Source organism: Mustela nigripes, chromosome 2 (genome assembly GCF_022355385.1).
Source record: "Mustela nigripes isolate SB6536 chromosome 2, MUSNIG.SB6536, whole genome shotgun sequence".
Classification (NCBI taxonomy): Eukaryota; Metazoa; Chordata; class Mammalia; order Carnivora; family Mustelidae; genus Mustela; species Mustela nigripes.
In genome coordinates, this window is record NC_081558.1 from 101,781,297 (window position 1) to 101,801,396 (window position 20,100).

Consider the following 20,100-nt stretch of genomic DNA (forward strand, 5'->3'; position numbering starts at 1 on the left):
CTGGGGTGCAGAATGGAGCCCTTGAGGTCCTTTTCTAGCAGAGGACACCTGCCTGGGCCATCTCAAGTCATCAGAGATGCTCTAGTAACATGCGATGTTGAAAGGGAAGGGTTGGATCTTGACCCAATTCTTCCTAAGGATGAACTTACCTACACTACTTCAGGGGTATAGGATGAGATAATCTTCAAACAGGCACCAGACTTAAGGTGACCTGCTGTCTCTAACCCTAGATAGAGAAGGAAATGACCACTGAATTAAAAAAAAAAAAACAACTTAAAAAATTAGTTCACTTTTAAAAATTAACTATTTTTCCAGCCAACCATTGGAAGTAATGACACCCCAACTGTTCAGATTTTGCTTCCTTGAGCCCTTGCCATAAAATTTTTGAGAGAGTGAGCACAAAGACTCCCTTCTCGCCGCAAACAGCTTCTCGCTCCTCTCCAAGCAGGTCGTGTCTGTGTTCTGCTGTTTTGGTCTTTGGATCCCTCGTTCACTCATGCTCGTGGAAATGGCCATCACCTCGTGAGTGTCCTGCCCCACCTGCAGCTCTGAGCTGGTCACCCTTTTGCTCCCCACTCACCCAGGACCCAGGACTCCGGGGTCCACATTTTCTTTTAACCCATATCCCTTCCATAAATCCCTGCAAACCAATCGATCGTGAATCTAGCCCCTTTCAACTTGTGCTAATCAGGTCCCTTGAACTTCTGGTTCTGTTCATCCTCAGTCAACCATTTTGTTCCTATAGGCCCCAATTCCCCTCTTCCTCAGCCCTGGACCCTCTCCTCTCTCTCCCTCTTGCTGGGTCACATATTCTGAATACCTGGTCCCTACTGTGTCCCCCTCAGTGAGCCCCACCTCTGTTGCACCCTTTGTAGTCAGGTATCCCCTCAGCAGGCTGCCACTTCCCCTCTGTGAGGCTCACCTCTGTTCCCACTCCAGGTTTTACGCAGTATACTTCTACCTGCTGATGAGGGTCATGGTGGAAGGTTTTGGTGGGAAGGAGGCAGTAGTGCGGACACTGAAGGACACTCCGATGATGGTCCACACAGGCCCCTGCTGCTGCTGCTGCCCCTGCTGCCCCCCACTCATGCTCACCAGGTGAGGTGGGAGTGAGAGGCTTCCTCAAGGAACAGGTTAGCCTCTTCCCGCATTTCCCCAAGAGCCTCTCTGGCTCTCTCAGCCCTGTTTCAAGTCTCTTGGAATCAGGCAGGTATGGAACAAAGCCAGTGATGAGAGGGTGGGCATCTCACAGCCACCACCCACACAGGGGTGAGGAGAGCAGAGGAAGGAGAACTCCAATTTCCATCCCTTCAGCTCACTGCTGCCCACACACTTGGGCACTTGGAGCTAAGTGGACTTTGGGCTACTTACTTGTCCCTTTTGCCCATTTTGGTTAATGAGATTGGGGTCAACATTTTGATAGATCTTGCCCAAAAGGCAGCATTCTGGTCTGGGGGGAATGAGTGGGAGACAAGAAGAGAGTTTCCAATGCTCTCAACATTCTGGCTTCTTTCTATGTCCCCATCCATCTAGCCATTTTGGTGTCTATTATGGCAGCCAAGCCTCAGCTCAGGAGCACAGTGAGGGACCTGGAAGGTGTTCTTGAGGTAGGCAGTTTGTGGGTTCATGTTCCTAACCCTCTTCTTCCTTCAGGAAGAAGCTTCAGCTGCTGATGTTGGGCCCGTTCCAGTATGCCTTCTTCAAGATAACTCTGAGCCTCGTGGGCCTATTTCTCATCCCTGATGGCATCTTTGACCCAGCAGACGTAAGCCAGGAGTTAGAGGCAGCAAAGTCTAAGACTCACTTAGTACCTCTGAGCTCTAGAAGGAAGAGCTGGAGCCAACATCTGCTGCAACAGGGCCCCACAGGCAGGGTAGCCGCAGCAACAGTGTGGCCATGGAAAAGTAGAGGCTTGGAGACTGGTGGGGAGAGGAGAGTGGAACAGGCCAAGACTTTGGGGGCCTTTTTTTTTTTTAATTACCTTTCCCACTATGGAAGAGGAGAAATAAAAGCAGGAGAAAAGGCTCACCTCCCTCACTACTTTTTGATCTGCCACCAGATTTCTGAGGAAAGCACAGCTCTGTGGATCAACACTGTCCTCGGTGTGTCTACCCTGTTGGCTCTCTGGGCCCTGGCCATCATTTTCCGTCAAGCCAAGATGCACCTGGGCGAGCAGAATATAGGAGCCAAATTTGTCCTCTTTCAGGTAACTATACCCTGGGAAAGAAAAGCTGGTTAATATTAGAGCTACCAACAATGGGGATTAGGAACTGGGACTAATAAAGACCAAAAGTGGGTCTGGGAATCTTCTTAAGCCTAGGTTTCCTATGAGATTTAGAAAATGATTCCTGTCCCTTCCCAGATTTGGCTTTTCTGTGCTGTAATAGCTTCCTAGCACCGCCCTCAAAAAGGATCACAAACTGGGTGGCTTAAAACCACAAAAATTTGTCTCACAGTTCTGGAGGCTAGAAGTCCAAAATCAAGAAAGGGGTCAGCCAGGCCACGCTCCCTCTGAAACCTATAGGGGAGAATTCTTCCTTGCCTCTTCCTAACTTCTGGTGGTTGGCCAGCAATCACCAGCTAGCAGCTGCATCATGGATTTTGTCTCTGTATGACATGGCACGTGCTGTGTGTCTTCTGTCTCTTTTCCCCTTCTTTGAAGGACAACAGTATATGGGAATAAGGACCCTCCAGTACGATGTCATCTTAATGATACCTAATCAGTTAACCAAAATGATGATGTATTTCCAAATAAGATCACATTCCAAATAAGATCATATTTAAGATCACTTCAAAATATTACTTTAGGGACCCACTTCAACTCTTAAAACATGTATTATCAGCCTTAAAATCTTCTACCTTTACCTTTTCCTACCCAATACTTTCTAAAGCTCCATAATTAATCACTACCAGGAGCATCAGCATTATCATAGTCGTGAACTACTTTCACCACATGTTTGGGACTTTTCATACATTTACATCTAAATTTTCACATTCATCTTAGGAGTCATTATTATTCCTATTGTGTAAATGAGGCCCAGAGATGTCTTCGGGCTTGCTCGAAGGCATGTAGTTATGGGGCCAGAATTTTGAAGTCTAGATCTAACTCTCAAATCCAATTCCTCCTTCTCATCACACTGCCTCTTCACCTGCACACCTCTCTCGAAGTTCTCTGCAAGGCACATTTTTTCACTTTTACACTTTCCATTTTCTAAAGCCTAGAGAACTTCCACCAAATGCAATGATTTCTAGCCCAATCTTGTTTTCCTTCTCTCTCCACTCTTTCTGTCTCCTCGCTAGGCCCTTTTCCTATTCCCACAGCATAGTGACTGCTTTGTAGTTAACAGTGTGATTTCACATAAATTCTCATTTGATCTAAGCAGATGCCTCCAAGATGTGGGTTTCTGGGTGCATGGTAGGTAGAATTGAAGACGAGATGGGCCAGAAGAGCCTGAAATGAGTCAGGGGCTGAAAGGGCAGAAAGGATCTGGGCCACAGAAGCATTTAGGGTCATGCCATAGGCTAAAAGCTCTGTGACTGCCGGGCCTGCCCGTGACTATCAGGGGCCACCTGCCCTGAAGAGGCTGATTCTCCAGAAAAGAGCACTTGGAGGGACAGGTGTTGATGAAGCCTCTGGACAGAGATTTTCTTTTTCTTCTTTTTTTCCTCATTGTATCAAAATATACATAAAATTTACCATTTTAACTACTTTTAAGTGTAGAGTTCAGTGGCATTATGTGCATTCACATTGTTGTGCAATCATCACCACCATCCATTTCCAGACTTTTTTCGCCTTCCATGTAGAGACTCTGTACCTATTGAACATTAATTCCCCTTTCCCCTTTTCCCCCAGGGCCTGGCACTGTAGAGATTTTTCAAAGGGTGCTTTCCTTCATGGCCAATTGCCCATCATTTTAGGAGCAGGGAATCTCAGGTCCTTGAGCCAGATGGAAATGGTTTTCTCTAACCATCCATCTTGTTCATCCACTGAGTGCTCATTAGTAGCCATGGCTGAGATAGGGAAATAAACATGGACCCCCAATCAGTTCTTGTTTCTTGTCACATCTCATAAAATATTGGGTAGAAGACAAGATTATAATTTGCCTAAGGATTACAATTCCACAAAACCTTACTTAAGTGAGTTTCAACCCTCTGTAACTGCCAGATCAAAAGGTCAGCTGAATGCACCGTGGAAGGCCAAGCACAGCGGTGCACCGACTGGCCTCAGTGCCACGGGTGCTGGGCCTCTCCTGCCCTTGCTTCTCTTCTGTTCTGCAGGTGCTCCTCATCCTGACTGCCCTGCAGCCATCCATCTTCTCAGTCTTGGCCAACAGTGGGCAGATTGCTTGTTCACCTCCCTTTTCCTCTAAAATCAGGTCTCAAGGTGAGCACAGAAGAGTTCCTCTCTCATTCCAGAATGGGTGAGAAGGGTGGGTCAGGGAAAAGAGGACCTTAGAACAGAGGTTGGGCCAGCCTGGCTTCTGCTCAGAATATTCAGAAAGGGGATCTCCGAGAAGTCTTGGTGGGGTTTTAAGGAGATGGTGACTTCTCTGACAACACAGAGGAGAGCTGCAATCCCACAGCTTGAGGCCAACCCAGGAAGGCACAGGTTCAATTGCCAGCTTCTGGGAGAGGAATGGGTGTGATCTGAAAGCAGGTCATGCTGATAGGGGCGCCGGGGTGGTTCAGTTGGTTAAGCACATTTGACCCTCGATGTCTGCTTGGGTCATGATCTCAGGGTTGAAGACTCGAGCTCCACATCAGGCTCCATACTAAGCATGGAACCTGCTTGGGGTTCTCTCTGTCCCTCTGCCCCTCCCCACTGCTTACTCTCTCTTTCAAAAAAAAAAAAAAAAAAAGGAACGTCATGCTCATAAAACATGCAAAAGAAATGGGGTTTAATGCTAGTCTCATATTGCAGAAGGTGGAGAGTCAAGTTCCAGTTTTGGCTTTACCATTAATCTGCTACTTTACTTATGACAACTTAATATCTCTAGACATGGTTTGAGGACAAATTGGAGAAAGTTTTGCTGAACTCACATGCAGGGCTGCTAGTGGGATACCATCCCTACAATTTAGGATAACTTACATTATATTTCACTCCATGCTGCAGTTATGAATTGCCACCTCCTCGTACTGGAGACTTTTCTAATGACTGTGCTGACACGCATATACTACAGAAGGAAAGACAACAAGGTTGGATATGAACCTTTTTCTTCCTCAGACCTGGATTTGACTTCAAATTCCAAAGTGGACATTGAAAGAGACACTGTACACATTAAATGGTCACAAGATTTCCTCATTGCCCCTCAACCTTGACCACAGGGGAATGGATTCCATTTCCAGAACAAGATGACAGATTACATTTGACTATAGGAGATGAAGAATTATGGAATAGAATGCAATTATTTTGGACCTTGTCTGGAGAAGGTATTTTAAGTTTTATAATAAACGGGATAGAGTTTAAAATTCTACAGTTGGGTACATTGCCTCTGTACATTGCCACTATTAGCCCTTGAAGCTTATATATTGAAAGGTCACTCTGAGTTTTCCCAAAGCCAATGAAAGGGGGGAAAAGTATGTGGAGTTTGCCTGTTATATGAACAGGAGTAGAAATCAACCAGGCAAGCCCTTATGATTATTGTGGCATTATTTACAATAACCAAAATATGGAAGCAACCTAAGTGTCCATCAACAGACGAATGGATAAGGAAAATGTGGTATAGCTATACCACAATGGAATATTATACAGCCAAAAAAGGAGACCATGCCATTTGAGACAACATGGATGGACCTAGAGGGTATTATGCTAAATGAAATTAGTCAAACTGAAAAAGGCAAATACCATATGATTCCACTCATAAATGGAATCTAAAAGAAAATGAACAAACAAATGAAAAGCAGAATCAGAACTATAAATACAGAGAACTGATGGTCCAGAGGAGATGGGGTGAGGGGTTGGACAAAATGGGCCAAGAGGAGTGGGAGATATGGGCCTTCAGTTGTGGAATGAGTTAGTCACAAGAACAAAAAGAGCATAAGGAATACAGTCAATGAGGGGCACCGGGGTGGCTCAGTTGATTAAGCATCTGACTCTTGAGTTTGGCTCAGGTCATGATCTCAAGCCCTGTGTCGGGCTCTTCGCTCAGTGCAAAGTCTACTTAAGACTCTTTTTCCTTCTCCCTCTGCCCATGCACACCTGCTCGCTCTCTCTCTCTCTTTCTCTCAAATAAATAAAATCTTAAAAAAAAAAAAAAGGAATAGAGTGAATGATATTGTAATAGCAATGTAATGGGACAGATGGTAGCAATACTTGTGGTGAACAAAGCATAATGTATAAACTTGCCAAGCCACTAAGTTGTACACCTGAAACTAATGTAACATGGTATGTCAACAACAACAACAACAAAGGAACTCAACCAGGCAAAAATAGTACAGACCTGAAGTCTCAGAAGAAACCAGGCTTCTGAAGATCAGATGGAAGGCATTCTTTCCCTTACAGATGTGTCATTAGGGCACTGATGACATTAGACCTCATAGATCTGGATCAGCCTCCCTTAGAGGGCCAATGGCTTTTTGAGCCTTCTATGCAAAGCTGCAAAAGGATTCCCCTCTTAATGTGGTCATGAAACAGTTTTGAGGAGACAAATTAGGTTGCAAAAGCAAAAGAACTGCGGGTATAGGTAAAAGTCCCAAATAAATAAAACATCTTATACACATGTATACCAGGTCATAAACACAGGAAATGGTAAATTAGGTAAAACCACTTTGCCTTTATTTGGCTAAATGACAAAGGCCCAAATAACTGGAACAAATTAATAACACTCACATAGGAAAACAATATATTGAACACCGATTGAGGAAAACACCCTGTGAATGCTGGCACTGTGGATGGGACTAACAGTCATACCAAGGCTAGCGTTTCTTCCCAACATACCTTTTTCTTTTCAGGATCCTCCATACAAAGCAACCCAACCAATCAAGTCTCTGTGTTTAAAATAGTCAGTGCCCCCGGAAGAAGAGTGGGAAAGCTCTCTTTAAATCTAAAGGAACACAACCTGAGTCATCCTAGTGTTAAACCTAGCACTTCGTTTTCTACCCCAATCTGAGTATTAACATAAAACTTTGGCAGACAGAAAATCTTTCTTCTTTCTTTTAGAGAAAATTAACATTTAATAGTATAATCCTAAGAATATGTTCTACTTATTTGGAAAAATAGAAGCTAGGGACCACTCTTTATCCCATGACAATTTATTCTATGAGAGAAAACAAGAACATCATTGTATGACTTTGAAAAATACAACCTTTAAAAATACTTACATTGGTAAGCTTAAAAAAAATATCATTAGTTAAAACCATTATTAAGGGAGCTTTTTTTCCTGTTATTAGTTCAACTTCTGGTGAAAGGTTGTGCTGACAGAAAATGTAGAAGCTATGGCTTTTAGGGAATTAAAGAAAAGCAGCAAAATATAATTGATTTGGAAAGATTTTAGATAGATCTATAACAGGGTCAGAAAGGCAATGAGCTCCAGAAAAACAAAAGTTACCCACAAATCAACATAATCCAGAGAAACCAAAGCACTGTGAAGAATCATCACAGGGAGAATATCCAGAGGCTGCCTGACCAGTTGTGTGGTCACAAAATAAGAAAAATCTAACTCTGGTGCTGCGTTATCAGCAACCAGATAAAGTCAAAAGTTCTCCTGACCTCCTTCATATTTTTTCTTATTTAGGATCTTCAACTTCCTCATATCCCCAACCTTCTTACCCAAGCCTCAGCGAAAAAATGTTCTTTGGCTCTAATTATCAGAAATGGCGGCAGTAGTACAAAGGATCTGTTTCTACTCCTCGAAAGTTTCAGCCTCTCTTCCTTACTGCTACTGAGTCTAGTGTATGAAAAGAGCAAACTCTCTGCCCAGACATCCCAAGATAACTAAAGTAGCACCTCAGAGCATTCTGAGGAGCATGGAATGTCTCCGTTCTTCCGTCTTACAGACTGGGCTCTGAAGCCAACCGGTGTTTAAGGCTCTCCCACCTCTGCTACATTTGGCTTATTGCTGGTGTGTGGGATTCAGGGAAACAGATAATTAACATTAGAAATCAATCTTAACAGTTCATATTAAAATTAATAATAGCAAATTTACAGATCACAGGCATGGTCATGGTAGGCAAACCACTAACTTCATTTAATTAGGCACAAATGATCAAATAATATATCACCCCGACAGCTTCTTCCCTCCACCCATCCTTGCCCATTTACCCCATTTACCTTTAAATAGGATTTACCATTAAATAGGATCCCATTGACCCCAAAGTAGCTAATATGCCACACCATAAATTTTCATCTTCAAGTGAAAAGTACTTCAAGATGCACTAGTGTTAGGAGATTGGGGCCACAGAGGCTCGTCAAAAGGGGTGAGAGGGCTTTCCAAGCACGTGTGCATATGCTGGACCTGGCAGTCTTGGAGAACTTACCAGCAGAGCGGTTATATTCCAAAGGCAGGGAATGCCAAAAGTAGCCCACTGACAGAGCAGAGGAAGAGATCCCAGACAGTATATTTGAGAGGAGTGACACACAGGGTGCAAAACCACATTCTGAGCATCTTCCTTGCCAGATACACTTGATCAATATGTACCTTGAGGGAATAGGTAGGTGACCTTCAGTGATTTTATCATCTTTCTATACGAAGGAGAATAAGACAGAAGTAGGCAAAATTCTCAAAGAGGGAAGACTAAAGCAGAAAAGTTAAAATACGTGATCCTATGAAGCTTGTTAATGAAGGAAAACAAGAACTTGAACTGTTGCAAAAAAAGGATTCCAAGCCAAAGCTCATGTAAACCATATCTGATAGCAAAAAGAGCACTTCATGAGAAGAGTCAGAAATGTAGTTTTTATAAGCCATGATGACAACAAGAGATTTCCCTCTCTTTGTGTCTCTACTCTGCCTCTCTGGGTGATCAGAAGTTATAAGAAACCAGGTAGTCCTGCTGTGTAAGCAGGCAGTGATTCTAGCCTGATCCTCAGGCAGAAGAGCAGGTTTTATCAGAAAATATTTAGGGAGGAGACTATGAGATGCTCACAGCCCTAGCACTGGGGAAAGCAAAGATAAAATGTGGTTTTCTTAGCTGAAAACACCAAAACTCCACCCCCACAAGGGGTATTTATGAGTGACAGGGTGGGGCCTGGACATAAGCAATTTTCCCCTGAACCCAGCTACAGGATTACTGAAGATGATGGTCTCTTCGGTCATGCAGGGGCACAATGCTAAAGGCTTAAAATGAGCTCATGCTCAACTACAAGTGTTAAGCTTCAGCATCTCTGATGTGGGAATGTAAGTGGTGAATCCTCCTGGGCAACCTAACAGGAGCAGTGGGACCATAACCACCAGGCACACATGGGAAAGGGAGAGAATCTGCCATTTTCTTGTAATGTTCTGTGGCCTGCTGGAGGTTGCAGCGGAGGGAAGTCCCAACCAGCTGCAACTCTCAGAGGAAAAGAAACACCACCTGGAGCATTAGTTCCAGTCAAGAACATTCTTAAGAAGGACAGAGTTCAAGATAAGGCTTTAGGAAGGGGTGTGGGGGGGTGTTTCTTTATGCTTTTATGTTTAAATTCTGTGAAAATCTCTCACAGAGCAACATGGATTAACAGATCATGTTCAAACTGCAGACATTTACAAAGTATCCTCTGTAAAAAGCTAGGTAATAAGCATCAAAATAGCAGGGCCAGGGACTTACTCACAGATGGGAAAATTAACCTAACCTGTCCCTGTATAGGATTGAGTATTGTCCCACTCCCCTCCCCAATCACAATAAATCTGGACGTGTTCCTGCCTTCAAAGGTAGACTGTAGGAAAGAGATTGACGAGAGCTCCCAAATAATTGGGTGAGAGTTTTCTGAGAAAATGAACACAGCAGGAAAACCGTAGCTGATGCCATGTGGTCTGGTTCCATCCCCATCAGTGTCTTCCATGGACCCCATTGGGTCCAACAAGAAACTCCTCAGGGAGTAAGAAAAGTTAGGCTCAGATCTCCTTCTTCTCACAGCCAGCCACATTGACACATGTGCAGCAGTACATTTAGGGGATTTGTGACTGCGTTTACTTAGCTTTTGGGTTTTTGTTAAGGATACCAAAATTATGCTATTTCCCCTGCCCCCTGAAATCACTCATCAGCATGGCTCATTGCTTGAAGGACTTGGCAAGCCACTCTGCCTCAGAACAGAAGGCAAACACTATAGTGTATCAGGAAGAAAAGGCCTCTGAGTAATATACCATTTCCTTCTGCCCACTCCTCAGGGGCAAAAAATTAGTTCTACTTACAACATTTGAAAGACTAATTTTTAAAAAATTAATAAAAATGACAATTTCCCTGTCAAAATCACATGAACATAAACAGTAAAGCAAAGTCTGTAGGGAGGGTATATGGATGCAGAACAGGTTTCTGAGGTGTGGTCAGCCTCCTTCTTGGTGTGGATGGGTGATGATGTCTCCTGGAGAACAGGCTGTCTGATCCCATCCTCGGTCCTCTTGCCCCAACTTTCTTTCCTTTGTAGCTGTCCTTAGGTTTAGTGTTGGAATCACAATTCGAAATTCAACAGAGAGCTTCTGAAGGTGATGGGACAGAGGGAGGGGACTGGAAAGAAGGGATGAAAACTTAGTCTTCTTCATCCTCACTGATATCATAAGCTGCAGCTTTGTGCCTGGAGAGGTTTGCTGGGGAGGAAGGCGGGGAAGTCTTGCCAGAGAAGGGCCATCGGAAAGACGGGGATGGGGAGCGTTCCCGAGTGGGGCTGCTGCTGGGACTCTGCTTTGGACTGATGGCCTGCAGCATCCGGCCTTTACCCTCTTTCAGCATATGTTTCTGGGGAGACCAAAAGGAAGAATTAGAAGAAACCTAGGGATCCTACTAAATCACCACTGGAGGATCTGAGACTTCAAATTATCGTGAGTGCCCAGTGCAATGCCAAAAGTGATCAAATACGCTAGGGGAAGGATACACCTAAAATTTTAAGCAATTTCCTCCCTAAAATAGTCCATGTTATGCTTCTTATCTAAGGGTTCCTACCTGTTATCCACAGTTACCCAATTCTCGATGACTATGTCAAAGGAATTCTTAAATGGCTACTTGGTCCAGAGTCTAGGCTTCAGGCAAAACCAAAGGAACTCACTCAGACAAAAGGGTACCTATCCTAGTTCGAGAGCTCTCTGAAAAGGAAATTCTATATTCTCCCTAAATAATCTGTTCTGGTATCAGATACTTTCACAGTTAGATGCTTCTTGATAACCCAAGGCTCACTTGCTAAATAATTACACGCACCTTCTATTTGGCTTAAAGAGACCTTGTTACTCCTCAAGGACAGAACTCTCACCTCACCCAGCAGCTCTGCAGCAGCTGTTTGTACTGGAGGCAGCTTTCTTTCTACTGTTCTTCGTTCTTTCCTTTCCTTTTTATTTAAAACTATAATATAAAAGCAAACTGGGCAAGGTCACTTGCTTATCACCAGATTTGGAGGTTGACAGAGAGCTGGCAAGATTATTTAGGAGAATGTGTAACCTCTTTCTGTAATGAGTTTAAACAACTTTTTGGGGACAGTTGAAATATAGTTCTGCCCAGTATCAGGAACAGATTAGATAACCACTTAATGTTGATGTCCCTTTCTATAATGCTGTAATTCTTCACACAGCATGAAAATTACCTAAATTTTCCTGAAATTCCCTAAACTGTCCACCAGGAAAGAACATACCAGAGCTCCTTCTGGACCAAACATTTCCAGGAAACTTCCAATGAATTCTCGGGATTTCTCCTCCCATTTCTGAATGAGATCAATGCTTTTTTCCTCCACCTTCTGAACAAATTCTTTTGACTTTTCTTCCACGTCTTTCACTTTCTTCTTTACTTTGTCAACCCGCTCCTGCAAGTGGTATTTCTTCTCCTAAGTAAAGAAATAATTGTTTTAAGAAATAATACTCACTCTGACCTCCATTCCAAAGGGAGAAGAAAAAAAAAGTTTCAGCACGTTGCTGATAAGATTTCCAGTCATCAGAATTTCACTTCACCCCAATCTCCTGTTTCTCTAGCATAGTAACAGATTAAATATACTCTGGATGGTCACCTTATATGAAAGTGTGATAATTCAAACATTAAAGAATCCTGGATTAAACTAAAGATATAGAGTATGCTCAGTAACCATTGGGCATATAGCAAATGAAGTCAGATTTTTTAAGGCTACATTAAAACTAATGATGTACTATATGTTGGCTAACTGAACATAATAATTTTTAAAAAAACATAAACTTGGAACATAAACATGCCCAACATAACCCAAACCCTATTCTAGATGAAGATATGTAAGAAGCCACAGGATTACTGCACAATATTGCCAGGAATAAGACAACTCTCATACGTTGAAGTAGCGGATCTTTTACTTAATTTGTTTATGGTATTGCTGTTTTCCTGCTATCACTGGCTTATTCTATGATTTTAGAAGAGCTTTTTGTTCTATTTTTAGTATTTAGTATTTAGTATTTAGAGGTCTGTTTGCTCATCTGCAAAATGAGGTCCTACCAGCTTCCCTAAACAGAAAGGAAAATGGTATGGATCGGGGGAGGTTTAGCCAAAGGAAAAGTGTTTTTATAATTTTCAGATCATAAAGGGGAACGGGAATATGTTTAGTATTTTTAAACACCTGAAGGAGATTCTGTAGTAGGTGGTTAACAACAGCTAGGGTTTATCTGCAAAGCTAAACCTATTTGATGAAGCCATTTCACCTATTCATTATTCACACAACTGGCAGCAGGTAAGGGAGCATGGTAAACTACTTGTACAGAAGATATAGTTAGCAGCTTTCTTCTTTTAAAATCAACTTTATTAAGATACAATTTATATACAAAATGTATAGCAGTTTGTTTCTAAAAGGTAATATTAAGCTAAGATAAACTATGCTTTCATAAATCAAATTTTAAAACCGAGGTCCACATGCCCTGAGAAATTGCATGCAAAATGTTGTGTGTGCCACTATCCACACAGGGAGAGGATCCATAGCTTTCAGTAAATTTTCCAAAGACCATCCAATTAAAAAAAAAAAAAGGTATGAACTGCAGTTTTAAATATATTTGATACAAATATTATACAATGTTAAGTAACATATTATTATTTAATTGGCTGTGTATTTTTATATCAATGTGTTGACTGATACTAGACCATAAAGGCAGAGAATGCCTCTGTTTTAATCTCTTTGTAAAGCTTAGCACAGTGTAATCAGCAAAGAGGCATTCATTGAATTCTGGAGGTGACGGTTACAACAGACAGAAAAGCAACTTTAGCTCAGATGAGGTAGGAGGTTAACGTGTGTCCTATAGGGCCAGGGAACTCTGGGATGAAGCTGGAACTCACATTGATAAAGCTGACATTGAGCTCCTTTGCCGTGTAGCCCCTCTGTAGATTCCGTCTGGCATACACATCATAGTCCCGGACAATTCGGGTGATGATGTCTGATGTGGAGATACCTTCTGTCCTCTGTGTTGGTGCAAACATACCTAATCCAAGAACACACATATACACTGTGACATTCTGGTTAACTCAGGCCATAGGACTAGATGGAAACCGGGAGCAACATTTTTTTACTCAAAAAATGATCTTCTATTACTAAGTGAAGTCTGGAGATACTGACATACAGGAGGAAGACTGAATCAAAGGCTAGGGGTAAGGAAAGGAAGAACTATATGGCCCTAATATTAAAAAATATACATATGGGCCTGGGAGTTTCCTAAAATTAAAATATGTATCAAAAATAGATGCTTAGGGATGCCTGGGTGGCTCAGTCTGTTAAGCCTCTTTTTTTGGCTCAGGTCATGATCCTAGCATCCTGGGATCGAGTCCCACATTGGACTCCTTGCTCAGCGGGGAGCCTACTTTTCCCTCTGCCAGCTGCTCCCCCTGCTTGTGCTCTCTCTTTTTCTCTCTCTCAGACAAACAAACAAAATATGTTTTTTTTAAGTTTTTTTTTTTTTATATTTTATTTATTTATTTGACAGACAGAGATGACAAGTAGGCAGAGAGGCAGGCAGAGAGAGGAGGAAGCAGGCTCCCCACTGAGCGAAGAGCCTGACGTGGGGCTCTATCCCAGGACCCTGGGATCATGACCTGAGCTGAAGGCAGAGGCCTTAACCCACTGAGCCACCCAGGCACCCCAAACAAACAAAATCTTAAAAAAAAAAAAAAAAAGTAGATGCTTAGACCGCAAATTGATGGATATCAGTGCTATGCTCACCTAAACCTCTTATCTGAAGTGTGATTGAAAGTAGATATTGAATTTCTAAGTGCATAAATTTTCCTTTGCAAGGTGGTAATGTCATTGATTCTCTGTTGCTGCCTGAGACATCATAAAGTGAGGATGTAGATCAGCTTACTTACCTGCTTCCTTGATGTGCTTATAAACATCATCGCTCCCAGCAGAAGAATAAGGGATGTCATCATGGGCTACAAAATCAATCTGAAATAAGGAAACATCATTTAAAACTAAGGATCAATGACATCAGAAAGAACCAGTAAATATTCCCCCAGAAAATACTCTCCCAGATTCAGAATAAAGGACAAGGAGAGGCCAGGCCTCAAGTAAACTTTTTTTCTTTATCTCTCTTTGCCTTGCTTCATAAATTCTGTGATTCATTCATAAGCCACACAATTTAATTTTTTTAATCTATTTATCACTCATAAATATGAAATTGACCAGTTTCTTTTTTTTTTAGCTAATTCTCCTGGTCTACTGGAAGTGCTACCCTTACACTGCACACCAGTCACCATGCTGTAGTAAACACGACTGGAGGATATGCTGGTGTGTTAGTGACTGGAGCTGAGGAAATCTCCCTATCCTCCTGGGTCTATAAAGATTGGTCAAATAAGGTTTCTAAAAATATGCAAAAGAGGTCACTTCTTCCTTAGCTGGTTTCTCTCTCAGACCATGAGATGAGTGGGAATATAAAAATAGCAACCAAGAGCCCTTTTACTAGAATAGATACATCTATACTCCTGAGGAATGTGAAACTCAAAGTCATAAAAGACATTTAGGTCTTGGGCTCTATCATTTTACTACTGTCAATACTTCTTGCAACAGTGAGAAGAGATCAATAGCATGGGATCAATAATCTTTCAGAGAGATATGCTAACCTTATTTAGTCATTCCTATGTAGACCATATGCCCTTTACTAATGTAATTGCTAATACGACTATACCTAATTCCCAGAAGCCAGTAATGTGAAGCATGCCTATCAGGACTGTGTCAGAGACTCTTAGCTAACATCCTGATTACCTATGAACAATTTGTCAGGGATTGATAGGCTGCAAAGTGAAAATAAGAATGGTGGCCAAGTAAGACTGCTGGCTGAGGATTCACTGCTAACAAAGAGAAAGGGGAAATTAAAAGTTCCTCTAACCTCTTCTGCCTGAGCCTGCCTGGCTCTGGTTGCTGAAAATAATCTTATTCACCACCTTTAGAATAACTGGCTCGCAAGTATTGATATAGAAAAGCTAGAGTATTATGAAAGGTCTGTCCTAATCCCAAATAGTTTTAACAGATACCCTTTAGCTTCAGGCCTACCCCCAAGTATTGGTTTAAAGCACTTTGGCTACTTTTGTTCTTTCTGCCTCACTGAACAGCTCACCTTTGACATTCCACATACTCCTGCTGAGAACTGACAATATGCTTGCTGGTTTCTCAAGCTTGGGGACCTCAACCTGACCTGATAAACTCTTCTCACCTTCCCACCTTTTAGAGGAAACCTGTTTCTTTAACAGGAGAATTAAAAGCAGTGAGGGGTTTTATACTACTAACTCAATGAGTAAAAATGAGAAACCTGGTTTCTGATGCTATACAACTTGTAGCCCAAAATCAAAGACATGAAACTAAATTTAAGTCAATATATAAGAGAACTCTATGTTTATCCATCTTGTTTCCTGGAACTTTCTGAGAGCACAGCTCAGGCTCTTATATTCTATAGGACTGGTATGTTAGGAGGATGGACATATTCATAGTGTGGGGGTATAAAATCACTTAACTGAAGAGTACAGTTTCTAGCCCTGCTACTGTGTATCCTGGACCAGGTTATTTGGTCTCTCTGGCTCTATTCTCATATGTAAAGTAGAAAGAATAGCTACCCAGTAAGACTGTTTTAGGGAGCAAATGAAATATAATAGATATAAAAGTGCTTATAAACCACCAAACGCCATATAAATATCAGGGATGATCATTATTAGTAGTAACAGCACAGTCATCTCCTCTGTGTGACATTTACATAGAGCACAGAAGTAAAAAATGGCTAGTGGAAAACTACCCCAAATCCCAGAAGTCTTGAGAGTTGAGGGAATTCCAGAACAAGGGATGGGGACGTGTGTTCAGTTTCTTACCCGGTGTTCTGCCAGGAACTCTGGTGTCAAGGTCCAGGGGGCATTCCTCACCACCTCATCCACATAGCGGCAGTGCTGCACTGCATCATAGCGCTCATTTTCATTCATCACCGTGAAGCCTTTGAAGTTGTGCGTAAGCTCATCACTGCAAACTGAGTTCACCACACCACAGAGTTGTAAGTCCAAGTCCTCTTTGCTTAACCATTCCTCAGTCACCAACCTCTCCCATTTCCTATGACTGTAACCAATCTTCCCACCAGAAAAAAATTTCCTGGGTCCAGCTCAATCTGAGTAACAATACTTTTCCTAATCCAATATACACCTTCAGGACCAAGTACTCACAAAAAGTATGTTCACACTTTGGAGAGAAGATAAAACAAGGGCCTAAAATCTTTGGCTTTGAAATTAACCTGTGAATTTCTGCATCACTAAGTTTTTAAAAATGTTTTCATGTATTTTCATAAAACTATATTAGACCACATAACATTTGCTTAACAGACTTGTGCACTTCAGTTGATTCAAAATGATAAACAGGGCTGCCTGCGTGGCTCAGTCAGCTGAGCATTTGATGCTTGGTTTCAGCTTAGGTCATGGTCTCAGGGTTCTGGGATCAAGCCCTGTGTCAGGCTCCATGCATAGCACAGGCTACTTGTCCTTCTCCCTCCCTCACTGATTACCCACCTCCCACACACTCTCTCTCAAATAAATAAATAAAATCTTATAAAAAAAAAAAAAAGACAAACTGAAATCTAGAATAAATGCTGTTCTTAAGTAGGCAATAGGGGTCACTGTTGCTCCCAAAACTGCAGAAACTCAGCTAAAAACAGAGATAAAAACTGGACCTCTCAGGTCAGAATGCTTGGAGCTTCTCTCACCAGGTTTATATAATTCATATACTTCAAGTTTTAGAGAGGCTGTTCCATATCTCTCATTTAAAAACCAAAACAAGGGGCCCCTGGGTGGCTCAGTGGGTTAAGCCTCTGCCTTTGGCTCAGATCATGATCTTATGGTCTTGGAATCAAGCCCTGCATTGGACTCCCTGCTCAGCAGGGAGCCGGCTTCCCCCCTCCCTCTGCCTGCCTCTCTGCCTACGTGTGACCTTTCTTTCTGTCAAATAAATAAATAAATAAACGATCTTTTAAAAAATAAAAATAAATAAAAACAAAAACAAGAGCCAGTATTCATGTTACAATAGGAGAAAAAGGCTACTATAATTTTTTTTTTTTTTCTGGAAAGCACCTAAAGTCATCAGATGTTTTCTTACCTCCCACAATGAGGTATGTATTAGGGAAAAGGTTCTTTGCTTGCATGAGAGCCCGAGCATGACCACAGTGAAATAAGTCAAATATTCCATCAGCATAAACTCTCACAGGCCGATCACCTAAATCCAAAGGAAAGAATTTATCACAAAAACACACTGATTCAATACCTCATATTTGACTAATGGAAATGACACTGTGTTCCATCTTTTCATATCCCTCTCTCAAGGTGCTCTCTGGATATTCACTTTAATGGAAGGGTAGGTTGGGGTTGTGAGGAATAATATCACAGATTGCTTTGGCTCCAAAGACACTTTTGACATCATATCCATTGACTCTGTTAGTCTGATCTCATCAAACTGCTCATGGAACTGGATTTCATGATTGCTTTTTCTTGAAGTTATTTTAGAAGTAAATGGGAAGGGGTGGCTGGGTGGCTCAGTCAGTTAAGTGTCTGTCTTCTGCTCAGGTCATGATCTTAGGGTCCTAGGATTGAGCCCCGAATCAGGCTCTGCCCAGCGGGGAGCTTGCTTCTCTCTCTCCCTCTGCCACTTGTGTTCTCTTGCTTGCTCTCTCATTTTCAGGCTGTTTGATTACTAGTAACTAAGCTTTGCTTTGAAAATAAACCTCCCTCCAATTGCCCAGTGAGTAAGAAGTGATCTATAGGGGTGAGACAAAGAAGGTGAAAGGGGTGAAGGTAAGTATTAGTTATCAATTTATTGCTTCTCAGTCCCAGTCACCCTCAATACCCACTCTGTGATAACAGATGGGATTCCTTCAAGTATTTCTCCCTGACAGCAAGCATGATATTATACTTTCTCAGTAGAGGGCAATAAAGTATTTGAAAGTCAAATATAAATCCTACAGGACTTCATATTAGTGCTTTTCCTTTTTTCTCCATTAGTGAGAATAACAGAGACCAGACTGTCAATTTATTAGTAGTACTGGACTATGAAAGAAAAGCCAAGAAATGACTTCTTGGAGGTACAAGACTAATACCACACACACTGAGAATGGAATTGACATTACCAGTTCCTTATGCTTCAAATAATAAATCAAACAAGTCCTAGGAACATATTCCCATATGTGAATAAAAGAAGAGTATTAACTATAGAAGCAGAAAATAACATTAGGAACAGCTCTATCATTCTGGGAAAGAAGGGGAGACTCATCAGATATACCATACCAAAGGGAGGGGTAAGACTCATCTCCCTCCTTGAGGACAATGAAACAAAGAGGAGAAAACTGGTTCTCAGGTTTGTGGACATTTCTTTCCAGATAGCTTTATCCATAAATAAGTAGCTTTTAAACTGAGAAATTATACACTGGTGATAGAAATAAAAATTGGTACAAAAATTTTAAGGGCAATTAGAGGGGTGCCTCAGCAGGAGTCTGCTTCTCCCTTGCCCTACTTGTGCATGTGCACAGTATATGCATGCTCTCTCAAATAAATAAACAAAAATTTTTAAAAAGGCAACTAGACAATATCTATTAAAAGACAAATAAATGCTTTTATGCTTTTTTTTCTGGAAAAAAATAGTCATCAGATGTTTTCTTATCTCCTACAATGGCCCAGCTATTCCAATTCTAGAAATTTATTTCACAGATAGATTTGTAAATATGTATGTTACTCAATGCAGCATAGTTTGTAATAAGTTTGGAACCAGCCTAAATTTTAATGGAAGGACTGAATGTACCATGATATACCCACTAAAAGGGTGGGAGGGAGGGATACTGGGTGGCTGTGAGATAGTGGTAATAGGAAGACATTTCATTCTGTGCCCTGTACTTTATGAATGTTAGGCCATGGAAATGTACTGATTTTATAATACAAGAAATAAAATGTTTAAATAAAATAGATATGCCAATACAATGAAAAACAAACAATATAATAGATTTAAGAGTCAGAAAAATTAGAGCTCCAACTTAACTACCAGCCTCCTTCCTCCGTAATCTTAACCTTTTTAAGACTCAGTTTCTTCATCCATAAAACAAAGAAAAATAAAACATAATCTGAGGAGCATAATGTCTTCTACATCCTAGAAATCATAACCATGAAGTAACTAACAAAACATAGAATACAAAAATTAAGAATATCTGTTGTTTCTTTGACATTAGCGTACAGCTGGGCAAAGCAAGATGAGGGGGATTTAGCTCCATAAACACATTTCCAGGATGGTGGAAAGAGTAAGGAATGCTGTTGATCAACTGGCCGTTTGCCAGGGTTAATCATCTGGTTATCAAGCCAAGTCACCACCGAACCCTTTCTCAGACCAAACTCCAGATGTGCTCCTTACCCTCTTCAGTGTTCCCCCAGCCTCCTAAACTCTCAATTCCCCACGACTTACCCCCAAGTCTTTGGCAAACCCAGACTAATCCAGTAACCAAATGGCCAGAAGAGACCACTGTTGAATGAGAAAATGCGGGAACAAAGCAC

At 41.6% G+C, this 20,100-nt stretch overlaps 2 protein-coding genes across 3 annotated transcripts in view; one reads left to right on the plus strand and one right to left on the minus strand.

Moving 5' to 3' along the window:
* The window catches only part of SLC51A (solute carrier family 51 subunit alpha), a 15,109-nt gene extending 9,588 nt beyond the window's left edge, over positions 1-5,521 (plus strand). The window contains exons 4-9 of the mRNA XM_059388010.1: positions 449-522; positions 940-1,098; positions 1,654-1,765; positions 2,060-2,206; positions 4,279-4,384; positions 5,114-5,521. Of these exons, the coding sequence (XP_059243993.1) occupies positions 449-522; positions 940-1,098; positions 1,654-1,765; positions 2,060-2,206; positions 4,279-4,384; positions 5,114-5,319 (804 nt within the window). The 3' untranslated portion in view covers positions 5,320-5,521. The remainder of the gene's footprint in view (positions 1-448; positions 523-939; positions 1,099-1,653; positions 1,766-2,059; positions 2,207-4,278; positions 4,385-5,113) is intronic.
* A 1,232-nt stretch (positions 5,522-6,753) lies between these two features.
* Positions 6,754-20,100, minus strand: part of PCYT1A (phosphate cytidylyltransferase 1A, choline) — a 46,763-nt gene continuing 33,416 nt past the window's right edge. For both annotated transcript variants that reach the window (XM_059391182.1, XM_059391183.1), the window contains exons 4-9: positions 17,669-17,785; positions 16,405-16,556; positions 14,416-14,494; positions 13,396-13,538; positions 11,747-11,935; positions 6,754-10,863 (exon numbers count right to left, since the gene is read on the minus strand). In XM_059391182.1, the coding sequence (XP_059247165.1) occupies positions 10,657-10,863; positions 11,747-11,935; positions 13,396-13,538; positions 14,416-14,494; positions 16,405-16,556; positions 17,669-17,785 (887 nt within the window). In that variant the 3' untranslated portion in view covers positions 6,754-10,656. The remainder of the gene's footprint in view (positions 10,864-11,746; positions 11,936-13,395; positions 13,539-14,415; positions 14,495-16,404; positions 16,557-17,668; positions 17,786-20,100) is intronic.